The sequence below is a fragment of the Pleuronectes platessa genome, chromosome 6, assembly GCF_947347685.1.
Source record: "Pleuronectes platessa chromosome 6, fPlePla1.1, whole genome shotgun sequence".
In the NCBI taxonomy this organism is placed as follows: Eukaryota; Metazoa; Chordata; class Actinopteri; order Pleuronectiformes; family Pleuronectidae; genus Pleuronectes; species Pleuronectes platessa.
In genome coordinates, this window is record NC_070631.1 from 6,472,322 (window position 1) to 6,497,045 (window position 24,724).

The 24,724-nt window shown below is 45.0% G+C and overlaps 1 protein-coding gene across 3 annotated transcripts in view; it reads left to right on the forward strand.

Moving 5' to 3' along the window:
- The window catches only part of LOC128443103 (ankyrin repeat and SAM domain-containing protein 1A), a 67,712-nt gene that overhangs the window by 36,913 nt on the left and 6,075 nt on the right, over positions 1-24,724 (forward strand). For 2 of the 3 annotated variants that reach the window (XM_053425848.1, XM_053425847.1), the window contains exons 14-24: positions 1,037-1,527; positions 10,562-10,618; positions 11,971-12,040; positions 15,425-15,537; positions 22,762-22,860; positions 23,226-23,372; positions 23,680-23,787; positions 23,900-24,070; positions 24,157-24,282; positions 24,380-24,451; positions 24,582-24,668. In XM_053425848.1, coding sequence (XP_053281823.1) covers positions 1,037-1,527; positions 10,562-10,618; positions 11,971-12,040; positions 15,425-15,537; positions 22,762-22,860; positions 23,226-23,372; positions 23,680-23,787; positions 23,900-24,070; positions 24,157-24,282; positions 24,380-24,451; positions 24,582-24,668 — 1,541 coding nt within the window. The remainder of the gene's footprint in view (positions 1-1,036; positions 1,528-10,561; positions 10,619-11,970; positions 12,041-15,424; positions 15,538-22,761; positions 22,861-23,225; positions 23,373-23,679; positions 23,788-23,899; positions 24,071-24,156; positions 24,283-24,379; positions 24,452-24,581; positions 24,669-24,724) is intronic. The other variant, XM_053425849.1, reaches the window with a different exon arrangement.

A 24,724-nucleotide genomic window follows, 5' to 3' on the forward strand; every position in this document is an offset into this window, starting at 1 on the left:
TGCAGAGCGTTTTTGTGAAGGACAAACAAAGTGTTGCAACAGGTCGATGCTTTTCTTGTGGTGCGACTGCCCCAGATTCCCTGTCACCAAACACCATGACCCTGCCACCCTGACGAAGACGGTCCGCACACGCACACACACACACACACACACACAGCCTCCTTCACCATGTGTCACAGGGCTAATTATCAGGAGTCTGGCTGCGGGAGGATGGGGTGATTCAAATTTCCATTCCTCAACCACCATTAGGGTCTAGAATTAGAAGCCAGGAATCACACAGGCGGCTGGTCACACGGCAGACAACAACCGGCACCGCTGCAGTGCCGAGGGAGATGACTGCTGGTGTTGTTGGTGAAGCGTCGCCTCTACTAGGCACCGTCAAGCCGTGGTCGGTTTGAATTTGGAAAAGAGGCTTAGGTGGCAGTAAGTCCTCTGGGAGAGGGAGGAGAAGAATCTAATTGTTTTTTAATTGCACTTGCTACTCGGCCCCGTTAAGGAGTTGTTTTCGTTGGAGAAGCTGCTCATGTAAGTTTCATTCTGCTTGTTGATATTTCTGACCGCTTTTAGTCATTTTCGTTGTTTGTTGTACGCTGTGTTTAGATTATTTGTTCTTGTTTGCTTCGTGGGGGGGATTCTTAGTGTTGTGTCATTTTGTGGGACAGGACTTAGAAGACATGTGGTCCTGTGAGGTGAAGCAAGTCACAGTGATGACTAACCTCATCTCCCTGTTACACAACACAGGCAGTCAGGCACCAGCACATCGCCGTCAGACGGCTGCAAGCTGGGTTTGGAATTCTGTTATTTCTTCAGCCAACATACGCCTTCCCTTTGCTCCATCTCTCCTCTCTCCCTTGTTTCTCTCCGTCACTCCCCGTAGGAAACAATTACAGATCTGTTTCGGGTCTTGTGTGGGCGGTTTCGTATTAGCTCTGCTCTAAGGATCTGCCCCTCAGTTAGGAGTCCACTCTCTGAGCCTTTACAAACTGCTCTCTGTCGTCCTTAACTTTGTTCATTCCTTGTCTCTATCTCTCTCCAGATAACTCCCAGCCCAGCCAGGAGCCAGGTGTCCCGGAGGTGTTCACTGGCCTCCTGCACGGATCCTCTCCTGTCTTCGACTCCGGCGAGGAGCCCTTCAGGCTCCCAGGTGTTCCGCTCCCCGCCAAGGGCCAGGAAAAATCACGGAAAACTGCCAAAGTAAAAGAGGAAGTAGTAGCCGCAGCCACGCCGCCACCTAGCCGTCCCAGTATGGCGGCCATCCTCACGGACTGTGACCCAAAAGCGATTTATGCAACTGTGATCAAGGAACACAGGGACTCTGGGGCCGGGGCTGTGTCTGCCGGAAGGATGCGCCCCCCCGGGGACCTGAAACTGGCACGCAGCCTCTCCAAGTCTGACTCAGACTTACTGGTGTCGCCTCCCAGTGAGGAGGACGGCGGACTGGGGAACCGTAGCGAGTCTGTTTCTAACTGTAGCACTGGAAAGAAGAGGCTTGAGAAATCTCCCTCTTTCACTTCAGAATGGGACGAGGTAAGTGTTCAGTCTTTGACCTTATTAGGGACTTTGTGCTTGTGTACTTTTTAATGCTGCAGTCTTAAAGCAGCTCTACAGATCAATAATATGAAAGATAAACATAGTTGAATGCAAGTTTCTTCAGTAATCACAACATTTTCTATCCAAAATAGAAAACCATTCGAATAACCAAACAAAGAAATGAGCCCAAGATACAATAAGTGTTTAAACAACATCATTGTTCACCTGCTACAATAAGAGACTCACAGACTACATACACAGACTGTACAGAAGGGCCAATGTTAAATCTCTCATTTCAACAGTAGATTTGGAGTCCAAACAACACACTGTGGAGGATTCCTCCTGTACACTTTTTTTTTTCATACAAAGCCTCAATTGTTAGTCGTGACTCAGCTTGATGTTGACGCTGGTTCACAACGGAAGCGCTCGTGAATGAAAACGAGAACTCCGCTGACTGAAGTGAACTTCATCGCACACTGTTGTCGCTCTGTCAACACAAAGCCCACCTGTTGTCCAGAGGGGGGACGCTGTGCAACGTGAGCTCCGCCTTGAACACAAACCATCAGCGAGCACAGTGACTGTGTTGGAAAATGTGTTAGCACAGGAAACGCTTTAAGTTGGTGGAGATTGTTTCTTAAAGAATATATTTGCTGCTTATGATGCACAAAAATCCCTTTCATAACTCTCTATATTTTGGCTGTAAAATGGTTATATTTTTGTTCTGAATATTTTCTTGTTTAGCATACGCCAACCTTCCATTTACCCCTGATGTCTGGGACACAGATAAAGAGCTCAGTAGAGCCACATGCAGTGAGAGGGGACGGAGATAAAACCACAGACTGAGACGAGAGACGGAGATTTATAAATTGAGATTCAGAGAGAGCGCAGGCTGCTGATCCGTCTCCCTTCAGGCTTCAGACTCCACCTCGAGTCTCTGTACAGATGGACGACCATTCAAACATCACACAAACCACAACGCCTAACAGAAGTGGGATCATTTAAAAATATCTATAAGTGTAAAAAGGCCTGCTAGCTTCTCAATTTAATGATTTAAAATGAGCTCTCAGTAGAGTGCATACCTCTGCGGAGGCCCAGCAGTTCCCTCAAATTCACTCAAGCTGCACCAAATTCCACAGACTCACAGACACACCCTTAATACACCTGATAGATTTCACCAAGGTCCATTAATGAAAAAGTCAAAAAACTGTATCTAAAATATCATCAAAAAATGTGATTTAATAAATCCTATCATCCTCCCCGAGTCTCATGGAAATCCGTCAAGTAGTTTGAAAACACAACCTGCTCGGTGGATGTAGTAACAACTTGTATGGGCTGTGAATAATAGAACATATATATAACAACGAGTGAGCAGAGGTATATACAGTCATATAAGTGTACATATAGTTTCCTCTTCATGCTCTTTCACCATTTTTTCTTCACTAATCCTCTTACTGTTGGCAAGATTAATGATTTCCTCTAAGCCTCTCAGTAAAGTTTGAACATAATCCGCCCTCATCGAGCGGATCCACTGTTGTCTCAAAGATTCTTCCTTTTGTATCATTCGTGTTCTGTAGATTGAAAACATACTGTCGTGTTTCTTCTTTACATTTCCCCTCCCCTCCGATGGCAGTGCAGGGCGGGAGAGGTGAACTTACACGTTTCAGTTTTGAATGCCAGACCGTCCAGAACAGATCACGAGCCCCGATGCTCTTCCTCCCCACAGTGAGGAGATCGTGTTGCTGCCTAGTGTTTTATTTACACGGGCCTATCGGATGGGCCCGGGTGAGCAGAGCTGGTAGAGAGTCTGAGGTCGATGTCTCGGCTGCTTGTGGGCCCTGGTTTGGTTTCAGCCGGTCTGAATGGAGGTGGATGGGGGAAGCAGAGCAGGTCTGAGATGTAGGTGTGAGTCTGTGGATCAGAATGACCTGAAACTAAGAAAGAGATCTTCAGAAAACCTCATGTTGTTGACTTGTACCACTAATCCAAATATTAGATTGCGATGTGTTTTTGTTCTACTTCACTGAAACTTCAGCTTTTACTTAAGCGTCTGGCGATTGTGCAAACATGAGGTAATATGTGAGATTTTCTAGCTTTTAAGACGTGTTTTTTTGGTCCACTCTTAATCTTGTTTTGGTCGACACACCACACAACCACACCTGAATTATGCACACATTATTATAGCAGTGTTTTTGCAATACTGGCCTCCACTGTAGACGTGTGCTTGCTTCTTAGATTTGCTCATTTACTCGTGTCTATCGTTGTCATGTGTCATAAACCGAGCCAGATGTGGATGTTGCTGCTGCAGCTGTTTGTCAGTGATGCACTATCCCAGCCCACAACAAGGATTCTGTAATTGGACGAGTCTCTTTGAAGCATATTTACGCACAACAGCAAATTGAAGCCGGATATTTGATCTGTTTGGAAATCGTCCAGTCAACGCTGAGACGGGAGAGGAGCGAATACACAAAACCTCTTTCAGACGCCAGGCAGAAGAGTTCACAAGTTCAGAACACTTTTCTGGCCCGAGGGCAGAACACAGCACCTTGACAGCATGACTCATCCATTCCTGTGTTCAGTCAGTGCAAAGTTGTTGTCTGAGATTAAAGAACTTTTTGATTTACTTCAGCCCGGCTGCACATCTGCAAACATCAGCAGCATAACTTTAACTCAAAGTCTGGCAAGTAGACCCTCACAGAAACAATCAAAAGAATATTTGACTTTCATCGTAAATACCTTCGCTGCATTGTTTTGCGAAACTCTAAGAATTACCCAAGTTTGACTAGATTTCTTAAGCCTTTCATTTTTAGCCAATAGGAGCCTCATCATGACTTCTGCATACTGCTGCAATGGGCTTCTCTGCCTTGTTAGTTTTCTTTTCTTACAACTGAATCTAGAGGAACAGGATTGTTCTTTACAGATTCATCAATGACTCCTCAATAATGTGATTAATTATTAATACAACACATGCCACAAATGAAAGCCTGAATATTTCTGGATACTTGATGTAGATACTGTTATTTCTGCAAAAATAATCGTGGAGATGTTCATGAAAGTATTTGACATTTTTTAGCAATAACATAATACACATAAATAATAAATATACATAATTACCAAACATTTTACAATTGAATAAAATCAGCAGGTCATTGCCTTATTGGACAAGTGGTAGAATAATGCATGTGTGTATCTAAATTACCAAAAAACTAATTTCTTATTATTTATCGATTGACTGTCCCGTTAGTTTAGTGTTAATATCTTCCTGAATGATTATGTCGTTCCAGCTCTATCATGAGTACTGACATATTTCAATCAAAAATTATGTTAAAAAAATAGTTTAAGATTATCTATAATTTATTGATTAGTTCATTCACTCGATGCGAAGATTAAAGATATAGAGACGTCGCCCACCCTCTGTAGAACATTGTGGTCCAGTGGAGTAAGAAGGTCAAGTGAAGGGAACATCTTGAGAGTCTGAATCTTTCATTTCCCCTCTCACACTCTGTGGTCACCGGCAGGGCACCGTGCAGTCGAGTGACCCAGCTTAACCAACACCTCACCTCCTCAGACCGAGGGACGTGGGCTCGGTGAGCGTGACGGCAGCAACGCAGCCATGATGTTTGCTTTGTCATCCAAGATCACTGCTCTTCCTTGTTGCCCTCAGCCGCCATTAAAAAAAAAAAGATCCTCTTCTCCCTGGTGCTTGGGCACAGATGAGCATGAGAATTGATCTGGTTGTTAAACAGAGTGTCTGTAGAGGAAGAGGCCGAACAGCAGGTGTCTCTGTCCTCTCGGAGAACAAGCTGTTTTATTGGCTACTTACTGAGGAAGCTCTCATCAGGGAAAAGGAGATTCATGTCAGGCAGTGGCCTCATTTGCTGTATGCACCATCCTAGCGTATGTTACCCAGTGAACTGACCAGCTTGAGGTTCATCACAATGCTTAAAGGCGTGTTTGAAATCTTAAAGTAGGCTGTTGGCATCGAGCAGCACAATTCACCCTTAATTATTAATTCATCCCCTGGGAGTGCATCTTATTTACTCTCCAGTCTGTTGGCCCGCAAAATAAGACTTCTTTAAGATCATGATAACAAACGACTCAGTGCAGATAGTTGATGTCTAAAGAAACGAGCTGCAGAATAAGATTTGAAACAGGAACCAGGTCTCTGATGGATATCAGTAACAGTATGTGCAGGCACCTTGTCATGTTCCCTGTCACACTGGGTACAGACTGTATTTGTGTGTGAACCAGCCCGTCAGCCAGAACAACACGTCTCACATCTTATGCAAGAAAGCTGGACTGAATTTTAAAAAGTACCAGAACCTAAGCTGCAGGGAACTAAATGTGAGCCCTGCTGCCTGAGGGAGGAAGTTAAGAAGAAGCAGTTTGCTGTGGTTAACTCCACCTTCTCTAATGATTCCATGATGGGCTGCGTGGTGACACCTGTTTCCCCAAATGAGATTTGACGTTCTTTTGTGCAATTTAGGGGATGTAGTTAATATTAATGAACTCGGATGCTTATTTCTTCTCACTTGAATAGTGAATCAGATGCCTGAATGCAAGAGAGGCGAGAGCCCCGGATCCGTCTTACTCTCCTTTCAGGGAATAAGCCTGCATTCGCTTGAAATGGAAATATTCACACTGGCGACACAAAGTGCATAGCGAATGAGCGGAGTGTGTGGGGAAAGTAGTTAAAGTTTGATTGGGCGTAACCCAGCCTGCACTCTCTTTAATGATGTTAGGAGGGTTGTCCACTGGAAATGGAAAACTCCCTTCTTCTGTTCGCTTCCTCCGACTTCTCCCCGGCCCGTATCACTCCATCTGCAGCCCTGCTTGCTGTGTGGCGGCCATCTTGCCTGTCACGACTGACTGCTCTGCAACACTCTACTGGGCTGTATGACAGCATTCGGCCCAAGGAGTCCCAGAACGTTACCGAACCCACCCACCCCCATGACGCACGCACACATGGCTTTAAAAAACATATCTTTCATCTCTTAATCTGGATTTCCAAATATTCCAGTTGTCACTTCTTCTCTTTTTTTTCTACATCCGTCTCACTCCATCTCTCTCTCCCCCCCCTCATTTTACTCGCTTGAGCTACACCCTCGGATACTCTGCCTCTAGTTTCAAGACAAGGAGATTTGACTTGCATGAGGTCTTGGCCTTATGCATCTCTCCATTTTAAGGGGGTTCTTAGTGTGTGTGTGTGCGCGTGCATGTGGGTGTGTGCTGGTGTGTAAAGCGCATGCTAATGTGGGTTGGTCTTGGTCCTTGGAATCAGACTGGAGATGACAATCCAGGGGGCACATTGTGTGGGCCAGCCAACTGAGCTCCACGAATGGGAGGAGAGAAAGGGAAACAGACGGCTGTAGAAGGACACAGAAGGAGAGGGCCGCCCTCCATCCACAGCCCCGCTGCTCCGCTAACTTCATTTGCGATTTCGCACTCCACAGATCCAGTAGTCACTATGAAACCAGCTTTTGTGAGTATTGATCCCCTTGAAGGCAGCAGCTCCACCGGCGGCTCATTAATCTTGTCTACCTGCAGTGCGTCAATTGAATGAGAAGAGAATTTACGCTCTCTAGCCTTTCTGTGGATATTATATTTCTCGTAAAGACAGTTCGATTATTATAGTAATTGAAGTCTTTGTGATTCTTCTTTAGAGTGTTTCCTTTAAAAAGTTACTCCTCCCGACCTTTTCTGCAACCGTTCATGCAACTTTTCTTTGTTTGTTTTGTTTTGTATTGCCATGTGCAGAACCTGGTGGTAGATTTGACTCTGTGTGAGGTGAGACATATTCTTGCAGTTTGTTTTTGCGCGGAAGTCTCATACAGTGGATTTGCCTACCTGTGGGTGTGGGTCATGGCCTGGTTCTTCCAACGCAGGACAGCCACAGGAGGACTCAGAACTCGAGTCTCTGGAGAGCAGTGATGCCTTCTCTGCTCTAGGTTGAATGAAGTATTTCCACTTATTAAAGAACTATATCCTGTCGTCCTTTGAGGATGAGGCGACAAAATTGTGGAGTTGTTTGTCAGGGACTTTGCTCCTAAAAGCACAAGCGTGACATTGCGCTATTTCAGGTAATGTTAATGGCACTGCTGACGGTGCTTTGTCCCAATGTGGCACTGAGGTGTTGGCACCTCCTTTTTGGACGATGGCGTGTTTGTGTTGCCCTTGATGCCATTCACTGGTCAACAGTTTCAATTCCAACGCTTGTTCTGGTGCCAGCTGGCCAGTTTGAGGCCGGTCGTGCGGGCACACTTTCTCTGCAGCCGCCTTTTGTTTCTCCCTTCACAGGCTCTAACAAGGCGTCCTTCAGCTGAGCTCTCCCACTGCCCTCCTGTCTGCGCCTCAGTTCAGTATTGTTCCAGATTGTCAAGGCTGTTAATGGAAAAACAACTATGCTTTCAAATACCAGTAAAATAGCGGTGGAGTTATCCTCCGGTGTCATCCCAGTGCAGACGGCCCGCTGGGAGAAGCATGATAAATGGGTCTGTGTGTCTTTAATCTCAGCCTGACCAACTTTCATCACGGCTCGCTCTTCAGCTGCTGACCTCCGCCCTGCTGCTGACTCCTGACCCTCCTCATTGTGTCTCCTTGTTCTAGTGAGCCCCTCTCACAATGGACGCCTCTCCATTTCACTTCTCTGCATTGATTCCATCCTGCAGCACAAAAACACATTCCTCTCCCTCGCTCCTCTATTCATTCTCACGGCTCCTTGCTCCTCGGCCATGACACTCGGAGGCTTTTCTCTTGTTGTGGATGTGTTTTACCTGGAGGAAATCACCGGGCTGTGTCCCCTGATAGGATGTATTTACCCAGCTCCAACACGACTGTGGATCACACCTGCCTGTCACGGTAGCTGCTTCTGAATCTCACTGGCCCAGCTGAAATTCCCTTTTTTCATTATAGTGGACAAGCGAACACCAAGACTGAGTGAAGCTCTTTTTTTTCTTATTGCATCTTCACCAAACACTGGAAGTAAACATGGGGGACGCGTCTCCTCCTTCTCCCGCTGTACAAAAGTTACCATTTCTCGGATACGGTACACTACTACTAGTCTGTAGTAGTGTACTAGTATTAGTGTACTATGTATTAGTGCTGTACATAGAAGTCCTTATATAGTAAAGGGGTTAGTGAATAAGTGGGTGATTTTTGATGTTTCATGATGTTTCAACCTCTTTGTGAAAACCAAAGTTACAAGAAGAGTTGTGTTCGGTCCATGTCCCATCCACTAACATGGAGGAGATGGGTTCAATGACCTAAACTACAGCCCCTACAATGAAGGACAATAGAGATGATTTGGCGTCAGTTTTTTGGAGCTGTCACATCATCCATCTTTATAAAGAGTCTACGATCCACACACACACACACACACACACACACTCACATTTGCATTGCGTTTTAAATGGCAAAGCTCGATACACTGACCTTACCTGTTTAAAATGCAACCAGTCACCTCGTTGTTCTTCTGCACGGCAGCTCGAGGCCCCCTGAGGTCGACTCGACATTCAGGAGAACAGATTATTACAAACCCCTGCTTCAGTATTTTAAAGTACACAGACTTGTTTTATCTCCCGTGAGCCGAAGGAGAGCGAGAACATCATCATCCCCCCCCCCCCCCCCCCCCCCCATTGGTGCCACTGTGCTCATTGTAGAGGAGTGATGCCCCTGACAGCAGCATTATCCTCCCTTCAGCACAGACCTCCACCACTTTACCAGACACCAGTATTACCCTGCGCTCATTGTCACATGACTTACAACAGCTGTGAATGAGTGAGTGGGATTTCGCGGAGCTCTGTTCATCAGCAGCTTTATAATTGGCTCTGCTGACAGCCTAGAAGTGTTGCTTATCTCGAATGCAGTCGGAAAACGAACGCGTCACATTAAGATTTCTCCAATTTGTATTTATTGCAAAATCGATATCGTTCCCCCAGCTGCACACGAGCGATAGCCAATGACCACGCAGGAGATTCTTTATCTTTTACGCCTCATTTACAACTCAGTTCCCTCACTGCAGCGAGAGATAGCAGACTGGGTTCACGCTATTTCTATTGTTTCATCTGTTCGTACTGAGAGAAGGAATATTCTTAACCCAATAGTTTGGGGAATACACTTATTTAGTTGTGTGCCGAGAGTTACACGAGAAGGTCAATACCTCCCTCAAATGGTAAATGGTAAATATGACGCCTCTGTGGATTATTTCAGGGGCGAAGCTTTAATTAACAGATTTTTATCTTGTGTATAGAAAAACCTCAGGGGGTTGTGTGACTGATGGTTCTGTGGCCACTGGCAGTGACTTCCTGGTGTTGACCCTCACTGCCTCACAGCACAGCCAAGAAAGAATGAAGCACGTTACCCTCAGTCGACCAGGGTGTTTTTATTGTTAATTGTGTTTACTTAGTATGCAGGTTAAATACATAGCATGGTGATTAATGTAGCTTTAAAAGTGCTGGTGGATCTTTGTACATTTTGACTTAGCCAGTGCGCACACGCGCGTGCACACACACACACACACACACACACACACACACACACACACACACACACACACACACACACACAGTAGTGTAGTGAGCTGTTTTGCCGACTCATCTGGTTCTACAGCTTAGGTATGAGAAATGCTGCCAATTCACCATCAATGTTTTTAGAACGCTGTGGGTCATCCCCCTTTCACACTTGCACTGTCCTATCAATAAAGGCGAAATGCCCCAATAATATCTTTTAAAGAAACTAACTTTTAAAATAAGAGCGTGTGGTCCTCAGGTTCCTTGATGTTGAATGTTTTGTTTTTACTCTTTTGTTAAAAAAAATGTTCTTCAACCTCCTAATTTCTCAATGATTTAATCTTAACTAAACAAATTGCTTATGCACCACATGGTTTTCATTTTTAGAATAGTCTTTCAGGATCAACTGTGTAAAGGATCTTTATATCAAACAGGAAGGTTGAACTAACCCTGCTGGTGGCTCTCTGGCACAGTTTACAGTAGTAACACAGAAGCACACAAAAACAAAACCCTGAATTCTCTCTCAGCAGACACCGACGACCTCTCCCACCTCAAAACAACGAAGATCTAATTCCGTTGACAGCGTAAGAAGTCCATCTTCATAAAATAACTTCCTGGTCCTTTTCGGGGGTTTGGATCTGTCCTCTTCTGGGGCGCTCTTGGTAGAGGTAGATGGGATTCTTTCGGGCTTGATGAACCCCCGGTGGAATGAGATAATCTCAGTGATTTTTCATTTCTTCTTCTATCCAAGTCGAGGAGCTTTAATGTTCTATTAACTATCCAGTCCGAGAGCAGAACTTTTAAAAAACTGCATCAATCTGACGGACATTTCTCTTCTATTTCACGACTGAACTGATTGATGACGAGAGGAGCCCTGATGGCACCATGTTGTCTTCTATAACTACTCTAATGCAGGCCAATAACCCGTCTGGGGCTTTAAGAGGAGCAGACAGGATTTAAACTCAGTCATCAGACATTGCTTTCAGAGAAAACATTTCCAAACAGTTATATAAAGAACTGAGTGACAGTACCTGACAGGTGTGATAGCAGCACTGTCAGTTTCTACCTTTTCATTTTCTGAATACTCAACCCCTGGACCGGTTGAAAGGGCGTGAGACATGTTCCACTGCTCTGACGGGTGTAATATTACAGCTCAATGACCCAATGCTGCTGCAGGGCCCTTATGAACACATATATAACACAATATTCTGTTATGTTCCGTTGTGCATGTGTATGGCATGTTGATATCAGGGGTTAAGCTGGGAGACAACAACACCTTAGTGATGCTCTCATGCATTCTGTGGAAATGCATGAACCCTTTGCAAGGAACCATGGCACTCTGGGTCTTTTCAGTTTTAGTTATTGCTCCTTTTTCTCTCCAGTTTCTATGAATTCAATCATTTTTGTGCTTTATATCATCAAAAGCCTCAGTTACCTTGAAACTATAGATATTATGATTTGAGCAATAATCTTGACACCATCTTCTGTATCATTTTATCACACCACTTCTCTCTTTTTTTTTTATTGCCCTGTCAAAACTTTTACCGACAGATGGTGAGACCAGCGAGTGTCTGTGTTAATCATCATTGCCTTGGCTCCAGGCAGCGGTTGAGCAGCTTTTATACCTGCAGCCCAGTGTCAGTAACTCGTCCAACATGAGACTGTAGAAGTCACTGGAATGCTTTTGCAATAAACAAGGCATAAATGCAGCTGCTCAGGATGCCCTTCAAAAAACCCTTTGTGTGTCTTCATAAAAACTACTGAAACTTCTCCTGCTGATAGTTTAACACTGCTTTTGCAGAGTGCCTGTATTTGGTGGTGTATCGTTTAAGGCATGGGGATGTTTCTCTGCATTTGTATTGGTGAGGGGTGGAGGTTAAACTGTGACGGCTTCTGCGGCTCCTCATTTCTTTCTCTCTTTCACTCTTGTCCTCAGATCGAGAAGATCATGACGCTGATTGGTGCCGGCATCGAATCATCCAGAGATCAGCAATATGCTACGCCAGGTAGAGTATAATCATTATTCGCCTTTTGTTCCATAATTAGAATCCAACAACTAGAAACGGTTGAAACATTTGGAATTAGGTTGAAATTATGAGCTGCTCCAGTTTCCAGCTCTTTGTGCAGATTGGATCTGTTTTTACTGACCTCTGTTATAAATCTCACCTCTGTTGTGTTATTAATCTCATGAGAACTCCCTAGTTTTCAACATAAAAAAATGTAATTGCCCATTTGGCTGTAGGCAGGGATTTTACTGAACAGATTTAGACTTGATTTCCTCGCCTGCTTCTCCTATAAACCTTTTATCAGCCTTTCTATGTTTGTGACATAAGTTTGTATTACCAGAGGACAAAGTCTGCCCTTACTTACCGTCCTCTGGACCTATAACTCACACTTTCTTTACCCGTACCTGCCTGAATTTTATTTATCCTCCCCAAAGTTATTCTATCCTTATCGGGGCCCTCAGGGGAAATCAAACAGAGAGACCAGGTCAATGAAGGATGCACCTGGAAACAAACTGAGATTCAGTTAACAACAGAGAATCGGTTGCTAAAGTATAATGCAGCGAGACAGTTGGTCTGTTCTCATAGAGCAGGCGAGGAAGGGAGTTGGTATTTGCGACTGTAGAGAAAGTTACTCGGCTTTAAGAAGTTCTATTTGAAGAACTTTCCCAGCTGTTGAAGCATTGAAGACAAAGATATTAAGAAATCCTCATGAACTGAAGTTAAAAGACCACTTTGATCACTTTATTATGCTTTTTTTTATGTTGTTCGTGAAAGATCATCCTCTTTGCACAAGTTCCCACAAACGTGTTGCACTGATCTGTGCTGTGGGATTTAAGTCTGGCTCATTATCTTATTGTAGGATGAACTCATGACCAACCAGTCTGCCTTTCCGTTGCCTTTCCCTCCTGATAACAGTATACAGTGCAACTTCCTGCAGCTCAGTATTGTACAGACAGACAGGGGATTTGTTTTTGCTTAAAGGGGTTGATTTGCCTCCTTTGCTGCAGAATGCTGTTGCCTTACTTATGTCTTATTCCCATCCCTGAAACCACTTGGACTTTTGGCCAGTCTATACATTGCCTTAGTACCATTGAAGGTTATTCACTGAGCTGTAAGAAATGGGGGGGTCTTCTCAAACATTCGACCAATCGATGCTCCTGAGCAGCCTCTCTTGCCCTATGGTTAGAGAGTGGACAGGACAACCACAGGGTGCTTTCAAGCTTTTAAACCAAAGGGGGCCGGGCCAGTTCTTTGTGTTAAGGATTCTGTACCTGTCCACCTCTTATTCACCGTCAGGGTTGATGGATGGAGCCCGGGGACAATAGACTCCCTCTCTTCAGCACCGAACTCTTTGCTTGAGACACGTCATAATATCTTTAAGTAATGCAGCAGAGCCGTTGTTGCTTAGCTGAAAGTTTGCCGTCTCCATATTCCCAGCCGGAGCGAGCTGTTTAAATATTAACCACTAGTTACTGTATGTCAGGGGGGTGAGCTCATTTTGCTTTGTAGACTTAAGGAAAGCTGAGACCACTGCAGCAGCGTAGTGAGCCTCCCTCCACGGGCTGCATCTGTCGGCTCTGAACTTGCCTCCACTCAGCCCCTCAGCCGCCGAGCTCACCGCTCCATCTCAATGACGGAGGCCACCGAGGCCAGGGAGGCACTCTCCGGAGAGGCAGCTCTCTGTTTGATGCCCAAGTGAGAAGCTGCATCCCCATCAGCCCCCCCCCCCCCCCCCCCCCACCCCCGACCCTCCCCTCTCCGACTCAGTCCAGCGTTGACTAGAGAGCTGGGATGTGTCTGGCAGAGTGGCTCCGTGCCTGCAGCCACTGTTTTACTTTTCTCCCCTCTGCTGATGGACTTCAGAGTGAAAGATGCAGTGGAGGAAGGTGTGAAGGGAAAACACATCGAGGGCGGTGCGATGAAAGGAAGGAAGCTGGAGCCAATGCTGGTAATGAGGGGTGGGGGGGGGTCTGTAGCTCGCGCTGACAAAGAGCAGCCACCTGCAGTGTTTCAGAGAGGTGGTGGTGGAGAGAGGGAGAGAGGGAGGAGTGGGGAAACGCATGCAACAAGGAGGGGGGAGAGAGAGAGTGAGGGAGGAGAGAGGAATTGCAGGGAGCAGCGTTGTGAACAGTCAGGACAATAGGAGGACGCCACCTCGGAATCTGTCCATTCTTCAGCCCGGAGACGTAGATACAAGCTTCTTCTTTTCTTTTTTACTGGACTTGACCGTGTCTCACAAACTGTGCCAGACGGAGGCGAGACAGTTCTCACACTCTCTTCGTCTGCAGAGCAGTTCAGTCTCGGGGGCCAGCTATTACTGAAGTGCTCCTTGAAGTAGCTGATTGGATCCCTGAGTGGATTTCTATTTCTTTACCTTCTTATTCCGACTTTCTGGAGAGAGATGAGGAGATGAGGAGATGAGGGCGGCGACAAGGGAATGCAAAGCTTTAAAATGTGCATTTTACACATTCATTCTATTGTAGTTTTATTTCATGTCTGTTTGTTATTTGTAATTTGACAGATTTCCTTATGTAGCCATGCACACACAACTTAGTGATTGAATCAGTAGTTAAAGACAACTTCACCAAATTGAGTAATAATTGATTCCTGTGTTTTCAAAGTGAGTTAAACCGGTAACATGGTAAAAGGAGAAGAGGCGATCATGTCTGCTCCTGTAGGTCAGGCTGCTGACAGCCGTCACCACAGCTTTTGCTTGTGATCCACATTTTCTGCCCGTCCTGCTGCTGCTCATGTGTGCAGAGTTCCTGTCCCGTGGATTATGTGCTGAGTGAGCTGCGTCTGTGATTCAGGGATGAGCCAGTTCGATAATTAACTGTCTCCCGCTTCTGTCCACACATTTCCCAACAACTTCCCACTCAGCCGAAACAAATCACTGCCCCTGAAAAGAGCAGCTCTGAGCGGCGGCTCTCCTCGGACTGCTCTGTGTTTCTCCTCATGACAGAACTGGAGCTCATTTAAATCAGCTGCAGGCTGAAGTTCCACCTCCTGCCATGGGACATTTAGAATTTTTCTGATGGCTGGACATGAACTGTTTTATTGCTCATTTTCCATATTTAGGTGAGGTAGTGCTGTGTTGTTGTTGTCAGCTGGTGGTCAACCAGCTCATAACTGTTTATCACCCCCCCTCGCCCCTGAGATCAGGGGTGCTATAATCCATCTTGGGTGACTTTGAGTCGGCCCCCGCTGCCCTGCGGGAGCCGACGCCCTGTCCACAGAGGACACTGTCTCCTCCGCCTTCCTGCTGCTGGTGCGCTCGGCTCTGCTGGCCGAGAATGATGTGGCAATGCCACGTCTCGTCCTCAGAGTGCCGCTGCTACCGGCTGAAAGGTTTCTCCCTCCTGAAGCGCTTTCCCCTGTCGGCAGGTGCTGCGGGCCGGCTGCTGGACCAGCCCGTGGGAGACTGGCTGGAGCACGTGGGGCTCCCGCAGTACGAGAGCAAGCTGCTCCTCAACGGCTTCGACGACCTGCACTATATGGTGAGTTCCTCTTGTCTTTTATACAATGTCCAAATTGTCCTCAACTCTTTTGACTGTCATCTTTGACGTCTCACTTATGTAATCTTTGTTTTTTTCCTACCTGGCACCACTTCCTGCTACTTAACTCCAGTTTGCATCTTTGTGCATTAATCCAACCGATTTCACTCTCCATTAGTGGATAGATGATCCCCTGAGCTGCACCCGACATTGAATTAGATGAAACTCAACCTCTCCCACCGTGAGTCAGGCTTGTGTTTCAGTAACTATGATACCTAATTATAGGAACAGTTGTTTTCAGGGGGGATTGAACAAAATAGTTTATACACTTCTCAGTTTTCATTATTTGATTCCCAGCAGAACCTTTCTTAGTCTTTTGAAAGGTTTTTAGAAGTTTTCATGCCCATTCAACTACACAACACGCAGCCTGTGCTGTCAGATGTCTTGTTTACATCAGGTTTAATATCCTATCGCCCGGTTCTGTGTGAGTCAGGTTTGTCCTGTCAGGCTCTCAGACGCCTTGTCTCAGCTCAGGAGGCCGCTGTCACCTCTCTCACTTACAGTCACTGAGAGGCGGCTGCTGCCCGCCCAGCATGGAGGAGCGTCTCAGTGAGCAATGGGATACTGTTGCAGAGCCGACAAGTTTATAGAGCGACGCCACTGTGAGTTGGCGCTGGTGCTTTTGTCACTAATGAGGACTGATGGAGGAGAGGATGAGGGACCCAGCTGGTTGGGCTGAGCCAGCGGGAACGTTGGAAGTGAGACAGCCACCTTATGTGTCGGGCAGAAATCTGTCTCCTCCTCCATCGGGCCCATCACGCGCCTCGTCTTTTCATGAGGAGCCAGATGTGTTCAGCTCCTCGTCTCATTTCAAACGCCACGTTTGATTTCACTGTTTTGTGTTTGGTGAGAAATAGTAAACGGTCACATGCAGGCAAAACACAACCTGCCAACATCTTCCCCATCTGTCCTCATATGTGCAGTAGAGTTAATAATTACATTAATTAAAGATTTTATGATCTGTTATGTACACAACTTGTTCCCGCACATTGGATTACTATAGACAACAGATCCAGATCTGCAGATACATTTTCCAACAAATTGTAAAAATCCCCTTAACTAAGCGAAACAAACTTTAATGACTTATACAAAAAAATACATCACATCACCGTCAATGTATTTACTATGTAATACTGACAAATCCAAGTACACACTGATAAAACAATCCAGCAATCATCTTATCTATAAATCAGAATAAATCAGGTTTTTGTTGAGCCTTTAAATCATCATAATTCGTGCATTACTAATCTAAAATAGCATGAGCAATCGCCATTGGCTGAAGATCTTAAAAAGTGTGTGTTCATTGGCCATTACAGCTCTGTTCCCATTCAAGACATTGGATGTGATATACACAGCAATCCTTGTATTTTACATAATACTGAAGTAGTTAGATCACTTTATCTCACTGAATTGTGACCGTTTTAATCATAAAGTCATTATATTTAATTTTTTATGACCAGGGCTGCTGGAAGTCACACATCACTCGCTTGTCCTCTTCACATATCTTTTAAAAAAATCTGTGTGTTCGACTGCAGATAACTGCAAATTATTATTCAGTTTAATTAAATTATTGAAGCACAAACGCATTTTTGTGATCTAGTTGATGTGCTGTGAGCCTATAGAGTACATTTAATGTTTAACCACAGTATTTCTACAGACTTTACCGGCCGTGAAATTATTAAAATTCAAAAGGAGCTACTTGGAAAAAGTCTGACAACGGCAGCCATAAACTAAACCCAATGTACAGTGAAATGAAACGAGCCCAGTGTGCTGTATATGCAGATGAGTGGCTGAGAAACGACACTAATCTCCATGCTTAATAATCTGAGCCTCCGTTCTCTCAGTGGTTAACATACTGATGAAGTTGAGTCAAAGTAAAGAGTTGTGTTTCTTCCTCCGTCTGTAAACCAGTTTCAAATGAAGATCAGAGTTTTCTGTTGGTTTGTTATTTACATGTTGTAACTTAGACGTATAGTTATAGTAAATTGGGACTAATTGACCTCCAGAGAGCAGAACTGTCTCACTGAGCTTTAGATGTTTTACAGGAACCACAATGTCCATGTCTCTCAGCTACTGTTGTTGAAGCAGCATTACAAAGCCAGAAACATCAAACCCATGAATATTAAGATACATGAGAACCTTTCACACTCTTGTGGACCTACGTGCCCGCGATGTCTGACTAATTTCACTCTATAATGACACACATAACCTTTAATCTACTTTACATAACCTCCGTTTAGCACAGTCCTCCCTATCTCTCTCTCCCTCTATCTCCCTCTCTCTCCCGGCCTCAACGACAGCCATGTTTAAGTCTGCGTCGAAGCCTCTGAAGTGGCTTCCCGGGTTTTTAATCTTCTTTCTCTCTTTTTTAGCCTTTCATTCCCTCCCTCCTCAGCCCCGACTCGTCTGAGCGGAGAGCTGGCAATATTTCTATCTTTAAACACGGCTTACAAAACCACCTGGCTCCCCCGAGACCGCTTGAGGGTTTAGAAAAGAGCCGTAACCTTTAAACAACGCGTCCTTCTCCACAGCAAATGTTGACCTTTCTAAAAAAATCTCAATTTGGTCTCGACTGGAAACGGGAATTACGCCACGAGTAACCTTGTCTGCGCTAAACGTTCTAATCTAATTGTGTTTAATGTGCGCTTGTGTATTGGAGTGGATACAGCAGAGGATAGGTCATGTTGCATTGTGGGCTCTGTGACCAGACAGATAATATTGTCTAATGCAACAAAGCCTCACACATAATCTCTAGGGTATCAACTCTAAACAATCTAAATCGATATTGCAAGTATACACAATTCCTGGAGCGTCATGGATGACTGGATCCTAATTAAGACACTAATACTTCCATGTCCTCTCCTCTGTAGCTGCTATAGTCAAAAACAAGGGTAGTGGTTCAGGGGTGAAAGCGGTTCGATCCCAGTCGTCCCTATTCCTCAGGCAAGATATCAAACCCCAAAACTGCCCCTTCTAAAACAGAGAACGGGTTGCACACAGATGCTCTGTATGAATGTGCGTGTGAACGGGTGATTGGCAAAAAACTGATCTGTAGAAGAGGTTTGAGAAAAAAGGGCCTTTTACAAATACAGATCATTTACCAACACGAAAAAAGGCTAAATTCATTTAAATAATCAATTATTCCTCATCATCAAATGTAAAGATTCAGCATCAGGCTCCTTTTAATCTTCCCTTGGGTATAAAACCCCCCCAACTGAAAAACATGGGTTGAGAAATGGCATGTCTGCTGTATGCCCCTTTGCAGTGAGATCACTAACTAAACAGTGTTTACTCAGCCGGGCGGACTGCTGCCGCCTCTGTCTGCCCGGCAGGCTCGCTCCAGGACTGGATCGATAGATGCAGTGATTGTTTCGTGTTCAAGCCCCGAGGCAGAGACGAGCGTCTTCTGAAACCAATTAGATGCTTTTTATCGACTCTTAGAGCAAATGTCCGGATGAACCAGGCTCCCGTGCAGCCGCGCCGTCCTCCAGTGATGCTTGTTAAAATGAAAACAGCTCTTTTTTCCCCCCCCTGCTCTACTCTCGCTCCCGAGCTCAGCCTCTGGAAAAACATGTCGTTCAGCTGTGACGGGGGTCGGCCATCGGAGTGCAGAGGCAGTTAGTCCAAGAGGAAACTGTTTCTCCAACACGTCAAGGTGGTGTTCAATCATGGAGCGATCCGGAGGGGAACACATTTACTTCAAGTGCTGAATTGATGGAGGTGATTTGGTGCATGGAAGTAGAATCGCACTAAGTAGAGCGTATACCTCTGCCAAGGCTCAACAGTCCCCTTAAATTCAATTGGGCTGCACCAAATTACACAGACTTATAGATATCAGCCCCCTCAATGTCAATCAAATCAAGATCTGTGTTATTTCTTTAAAATTCACTTTCCTGACCCAAACCACCCGTCCACTAAGTTTCGTGGAAATCCCTCCAGTAGTTTTCGTAACAAACAGCAGATGAAAACACAACCTCCTTGGTGAAGGTAACTCAAAGATTTGAATCGGAGAAGTTACACAAAGGTTACAGAAACATCAGAACACATGATATCTCCATCCAGCAGAGTTCTCCATCTCCTGTTCTCTGACTCAACTCTGCTGGAACAAGTTGATGCCAATGAAGCCTGCAGACAAATTGGAAACTCGGTAATGGCCTCGTGCATTAGAAGCCCAGACATTTGAGATGATTAATAGATTTGTTTCTGTTGTGCTGGTGGTGGTGTTATACTTTTCATCCATTTAACTATTTAAATAAAACAGTTACGCAGGGTATGGATCAAAAACGGCGTTTTTTTTGTTTTTATCGTCTTTAGCCGTCTGTCACAGGTATATTTTTTACAGGCCCATGTGTTTTGATGACAGCCTGTTCAGGACGACAGACTGTGACTTTAGTGCGGCTGTTATCTGTCCTTCAGACGGTCAGAGTGAGGGAGTCGTGCCCCCGAGCACCTGGCCTGGATTCAGAGTGCTTTTTAAACCAGGGGGGAACCAGTTTCCTCTGGGTTCACCGAGAAGAGAGCAGCCGCATTTAAATGAGAGCACAGGGCGAGGCGGGCAGCAGAGATGGATGGAGCACACAAGCAAAGGCATAGAACCAGCGAGGTTACACCACTCTACTGTATTGTGTTCCCCCGTGTTGTGCTGATGTCAGCTGTTGTGCATTCCTCACTTTTTTCCTCCTGTGGAGTCCGTGTCTCTCGCCAATGAAATATTTATGTTTTTGTTTAAGCGATCCCTTTAAAATGACTTTCACATTTAAAGTCTGTGCGTTTAGTCGACTTTTGTTCAGGCACCGAAACGTGGATTATTCCATTATTATTGGACCCGCCCAATATCTTTTCAGTTGTTTAATGAATTTTTCATTGTGCTTTCCCAAAGTCCAAGGTGACATTTTTGGTGAAGCTCAGGATTCTATATAAGACCCAGACAAGCTGCAAATCCTCATGTTAAAGGGTCTGAAATCAGTTATTACACAATTAGTTTAATCTATATGAACATTTAATTATTTCTTTTGATTATACAATTAATGGCTAAAATAAGCCATTTAATAGTTAAAAGATCTTTTAAGAAAAAATTGTAGTTAAACTCTTAAACAGTTAATTAGTTAGTCAGTAATTTGTTAGAGAATTGACTTTTAGTAAACTAATAAATCATCCAAACCCACACAGCCTGGTTTATCAGACATTTTATTCTGAAAACATCAGTGTCTCTTTTCACAACAATCATTTTGACAAGCTGTAATATCTTCTGTCTCGAATGACAGTAAATCTCAATAAACAGGAAACTTTAGGAGAAACAAAATAAAGTAGAACGGCACTCGAGAGAGTTCAAACCTCCACCAAGGCCCAATAGTCTCCTTAGATTCAATCCAGCTGCACAACAGTCGGTATCAGATCCAGAAGAAGAAGAAGATCCATCAATTATTCTCTGGGACGTCTGGGAAAATGACAAAAGAAGTAAAACTAAACAAATCCCTTGATCCATACAATACATATACATATTACCGATGATATATTTGCATTGAAACACGTCTACTCAACCACAGAGGAGAAGAAAGTATGAGCACTGACAGTGGAGCCAGTCTCTAATATGCCCCCTCACGCAAACACACACACACACACACACACACACACACACCGCCATTTATCAGTTAATCTCCAGTGGGACAATAATGCAACGATCCATGTGCACTGTGAAAGCACAATTATCCATCCAGCTCCCCAAATAGATTCAATCCTCAGGTGGAGAGGCAGCGATCAGCGCGGCGCCGCTCTGAGATAACAGACTTTAAGTTGTGCAAAGGGGAGAGAGAGAGAGAGAGAGAGAGAGAGAGAGAGACCGAACGAACGTCATAGTTACAAACGACTACTTGCCCAGACGGTGCAGACTCTCTCTCCTTCATCCCGTCTTTCTGTCCCTCTCAAGATTCCCCCAGGTTTTATAATGCAAGCTGCTACTCGCCCCCAAAATACCCACTTTCACATCACAATACCGAATGAGTGTAAAACTGTATTTCGGCGGATTACTCAGCAATTTTTTTTTATCATCATTGTGATTCCACAGGCAGCGTTACTCTTCCCTTCTCCTCATCCCTCGTTCATATCGACTGCTCCTGCATGAAGAACAGGTCGTCAGCTCTGACCTACAGACTGTTCTGTCCCGTCGCTGCTGTGCATGTGTGTGTGTGTGTGTGTGTGTGTGTTAGTGTGTGTTAGTGTGTGGTTCACTTGATATTTGTATAGATGGGTCAGCTGCACGGGGGCCGTCACATTTCGTGAGGGCAGCAGCTCCCATGTCGCGTCATGATACTTTGACAGATGAGGTTTGGTTGCTGACGCCTCGTGTGGAGCACCCCCCCCCCCCCTCTTATTCACCAGTTATCTGAGCCGGGACGCTTTGTAATCATTTATTTTTATCTCGAACTGTGAGCTCGGCTAACAGGAATGTGTTATTACATTACTTTAATTGTAGAAATACTCTACCTTCACATGTCGGGGGGGGGGGGGGGGTTGTCTCCTTGCAGCCTGAAGATACAGTCCGATAGTGAAGCACCCGTTTTCGACCCATCCATCACATATCGCTGACCACTCTGCAGCCCTGACATTGATTTATCGCTCCTTTCTCCATTATCCAATCGCCTGCCACATGGTCTCAGAGGTGCTACTCTGTGTAACCAAAGATGAGTTTGGCTACAATTCTCACACACACACACACACACACATCCATGCAGCCCCCCTCCCCCCCACAAACGCTTAGGTCTCATTTAAGGGGTTATCGACAACATGGCCCCGGTCCTTCAGTCACTGGGCTGGGCTCCAGGAGTTTAAACATCTCACTCTGGAATAATTCACCTTTTTTCTGCCATGACAGCGTTTGGTCATGATCAATATTTTCCCTTCAGCGTGGGCTCGTCTAACCTTGTGTGTTTTAGATTTCCACATATCATTTCAGGGTAACACACATTTAGACAATCCTGATCATATAATGTGACCTGATTTCTTTTACAGTGTTGTATATTGTTTGGCAGGTAGTGTCATGTTTTACCCAGAATTCCCTGAATGATTTCTATTCTCATGCACTTGATTCAGACGTCTCTCACAGGCACCAGAATTCAAGTTCATTCCCATTTCCTTAAACTGTGTCGTTCTCTGCATGTTGTTCTGCAGGGCAGTAATGTCATGGAGGACCAGGACCTGAGGGAGATCGGGATCCAGGACCCAAGTCACAGAAAGAAGATCCTGCACGCAGCACGTTCATTACCTAAGGTGACAAATCAACTGATAACTACTCCAGTATTAATAATCGAATAAGACAATAACATATAATATCAGGGATGGAAACATTTTTCTACCAGAACTTTTACTTTAAGGAAAGTATCTTCATTTGGTTACAGTTTTGTACTTTAACTCAAGTAGAAGTGTCGAATGTCTGTTTCAAAACAAATACAAAAACCCGGCTATTTCTAGTACTTCTACTACTGTATTAGTTCAACTTAAACCTATAATCTGTCTCCTTCCTCAGGGTTATAAGTAATTTTTTGGCAGGAAAAACTGGTCAAACTACAGCAGATACAGATTTACAGCCGGTGTCATGAACCCCTTTGAGTTTCCTTGACCGTTCTCTCCTGCAGGTGAAAGCTCTGGGCTGTGATGGCAGCAGCTCCCTCTCCTCCTGGCTGGACAATCTGGGACTTCAAGAGTACTTGAACAACTTCCTGACCAGCGGCTACCGCACTCTGGACTGTGTGAAGAACCTGTGGGAGCTAGAGATCGTCAACGTGAGTCCCAGTGACATGGACTGGGATTAGTATCAGAGGAGGAAATAGGTTTATGGAATAAAGAAAAGTTTGAGAGACCCAAATTATGATGTTGGATTTCAGTGCTTCAGCTGGTCACAGGTTTAAAACTATACTTAAGTCAAGGCTCTCAGAAGTTAGGGCATTTTGGGTCGAGCTTAATGTTAAAAGCTTGTATACTTGTTGATAGGATATGTTTAATAGGAGTTTCTGTTTTTCCTTGGTATGTCTCCACCTTTCTAGCACCAGCTCCTCATGTGTCGCTCCATATTTTCCTCTTTTCCCTCAGGTGCTGAAGATATCCCTCCTGGGTCACAGGAAACGCATCATTGCTTCTTTAGCAGAGAGACCCTACGAGGAGCCTCCGGTCAAACCTCCTCGCTTGTCTCAGATCAGGGTGAGAACCTAAAGACTTGATGGTTTTCCCTTCAGTCTGACTCAGATTTTAAACCTGCAAAGCATAGTTGATGCTAAAAGCTAAAGTACAATATCTGTCTGACTGTCTCCAGTGCCAAGACCTGCCTGGATCCCACACCTCGTCCCCCCTCAGTCAGATGGATTCCTACGCAGGTCGATCCATGGACCCTCTGCTGCCTGTAGTAGAGCCAGGGAGGAAAAAAGTGCCAAATAACGACTACGACGTGACCCAAAGATATCACAGTGAACGACACAGATCTCATGTATGTGGAGTTCTATCTGCATCTTCAGCAGTCCATTATCTCCATGTGATCCAGTGACTGTAAAACCCTTTCATTGATAATTCCAGGAGCGGCATCGAGAGCCTCGTCTGACGCTGCGTCCTCCCAGTCTGGCTGCGCCCTACGCCCCAGTCCAGAACTGGCATCACTCACCGGAGAAGCTCATCTTCGAATCCTGTACTTACGAATCCAGTGTAAATTTACGCCTTTCTCTTTCCCTCAATGATCCAGTTTCCACTTTACACACACACAGCATCACTGAGTTTTCTTCTCTGCTCTTCCCCTGTTCAGTACCTGGGGTCCATGCTCATTAAGGAGCTGCGGGGTACCGAGTCCACGCAGGATGCCTGCGCCAAAATGCGGGTATGCTACAATTAGCTTCTGATAAACTCATGTGTTTCTGGGTGAACATTAACATGACGTTGTGCATATGAATGAAGGATAAATCACTTTGTTCTCCTTTCTGATCTGCTCTGTTTTTGTCGTCCTTCAGAGGTCGACGGAACAAATGAGGAAGGTCCCGAGCATCCTCCTCTCCATCACCTACAAGGGTGTGAAGTTCATCGATGCAGCCAATAAGGTTTATTGCTCGAACTGAAGTTAACTTTTAAACCCTCCATTTCCACAGTGCACCAC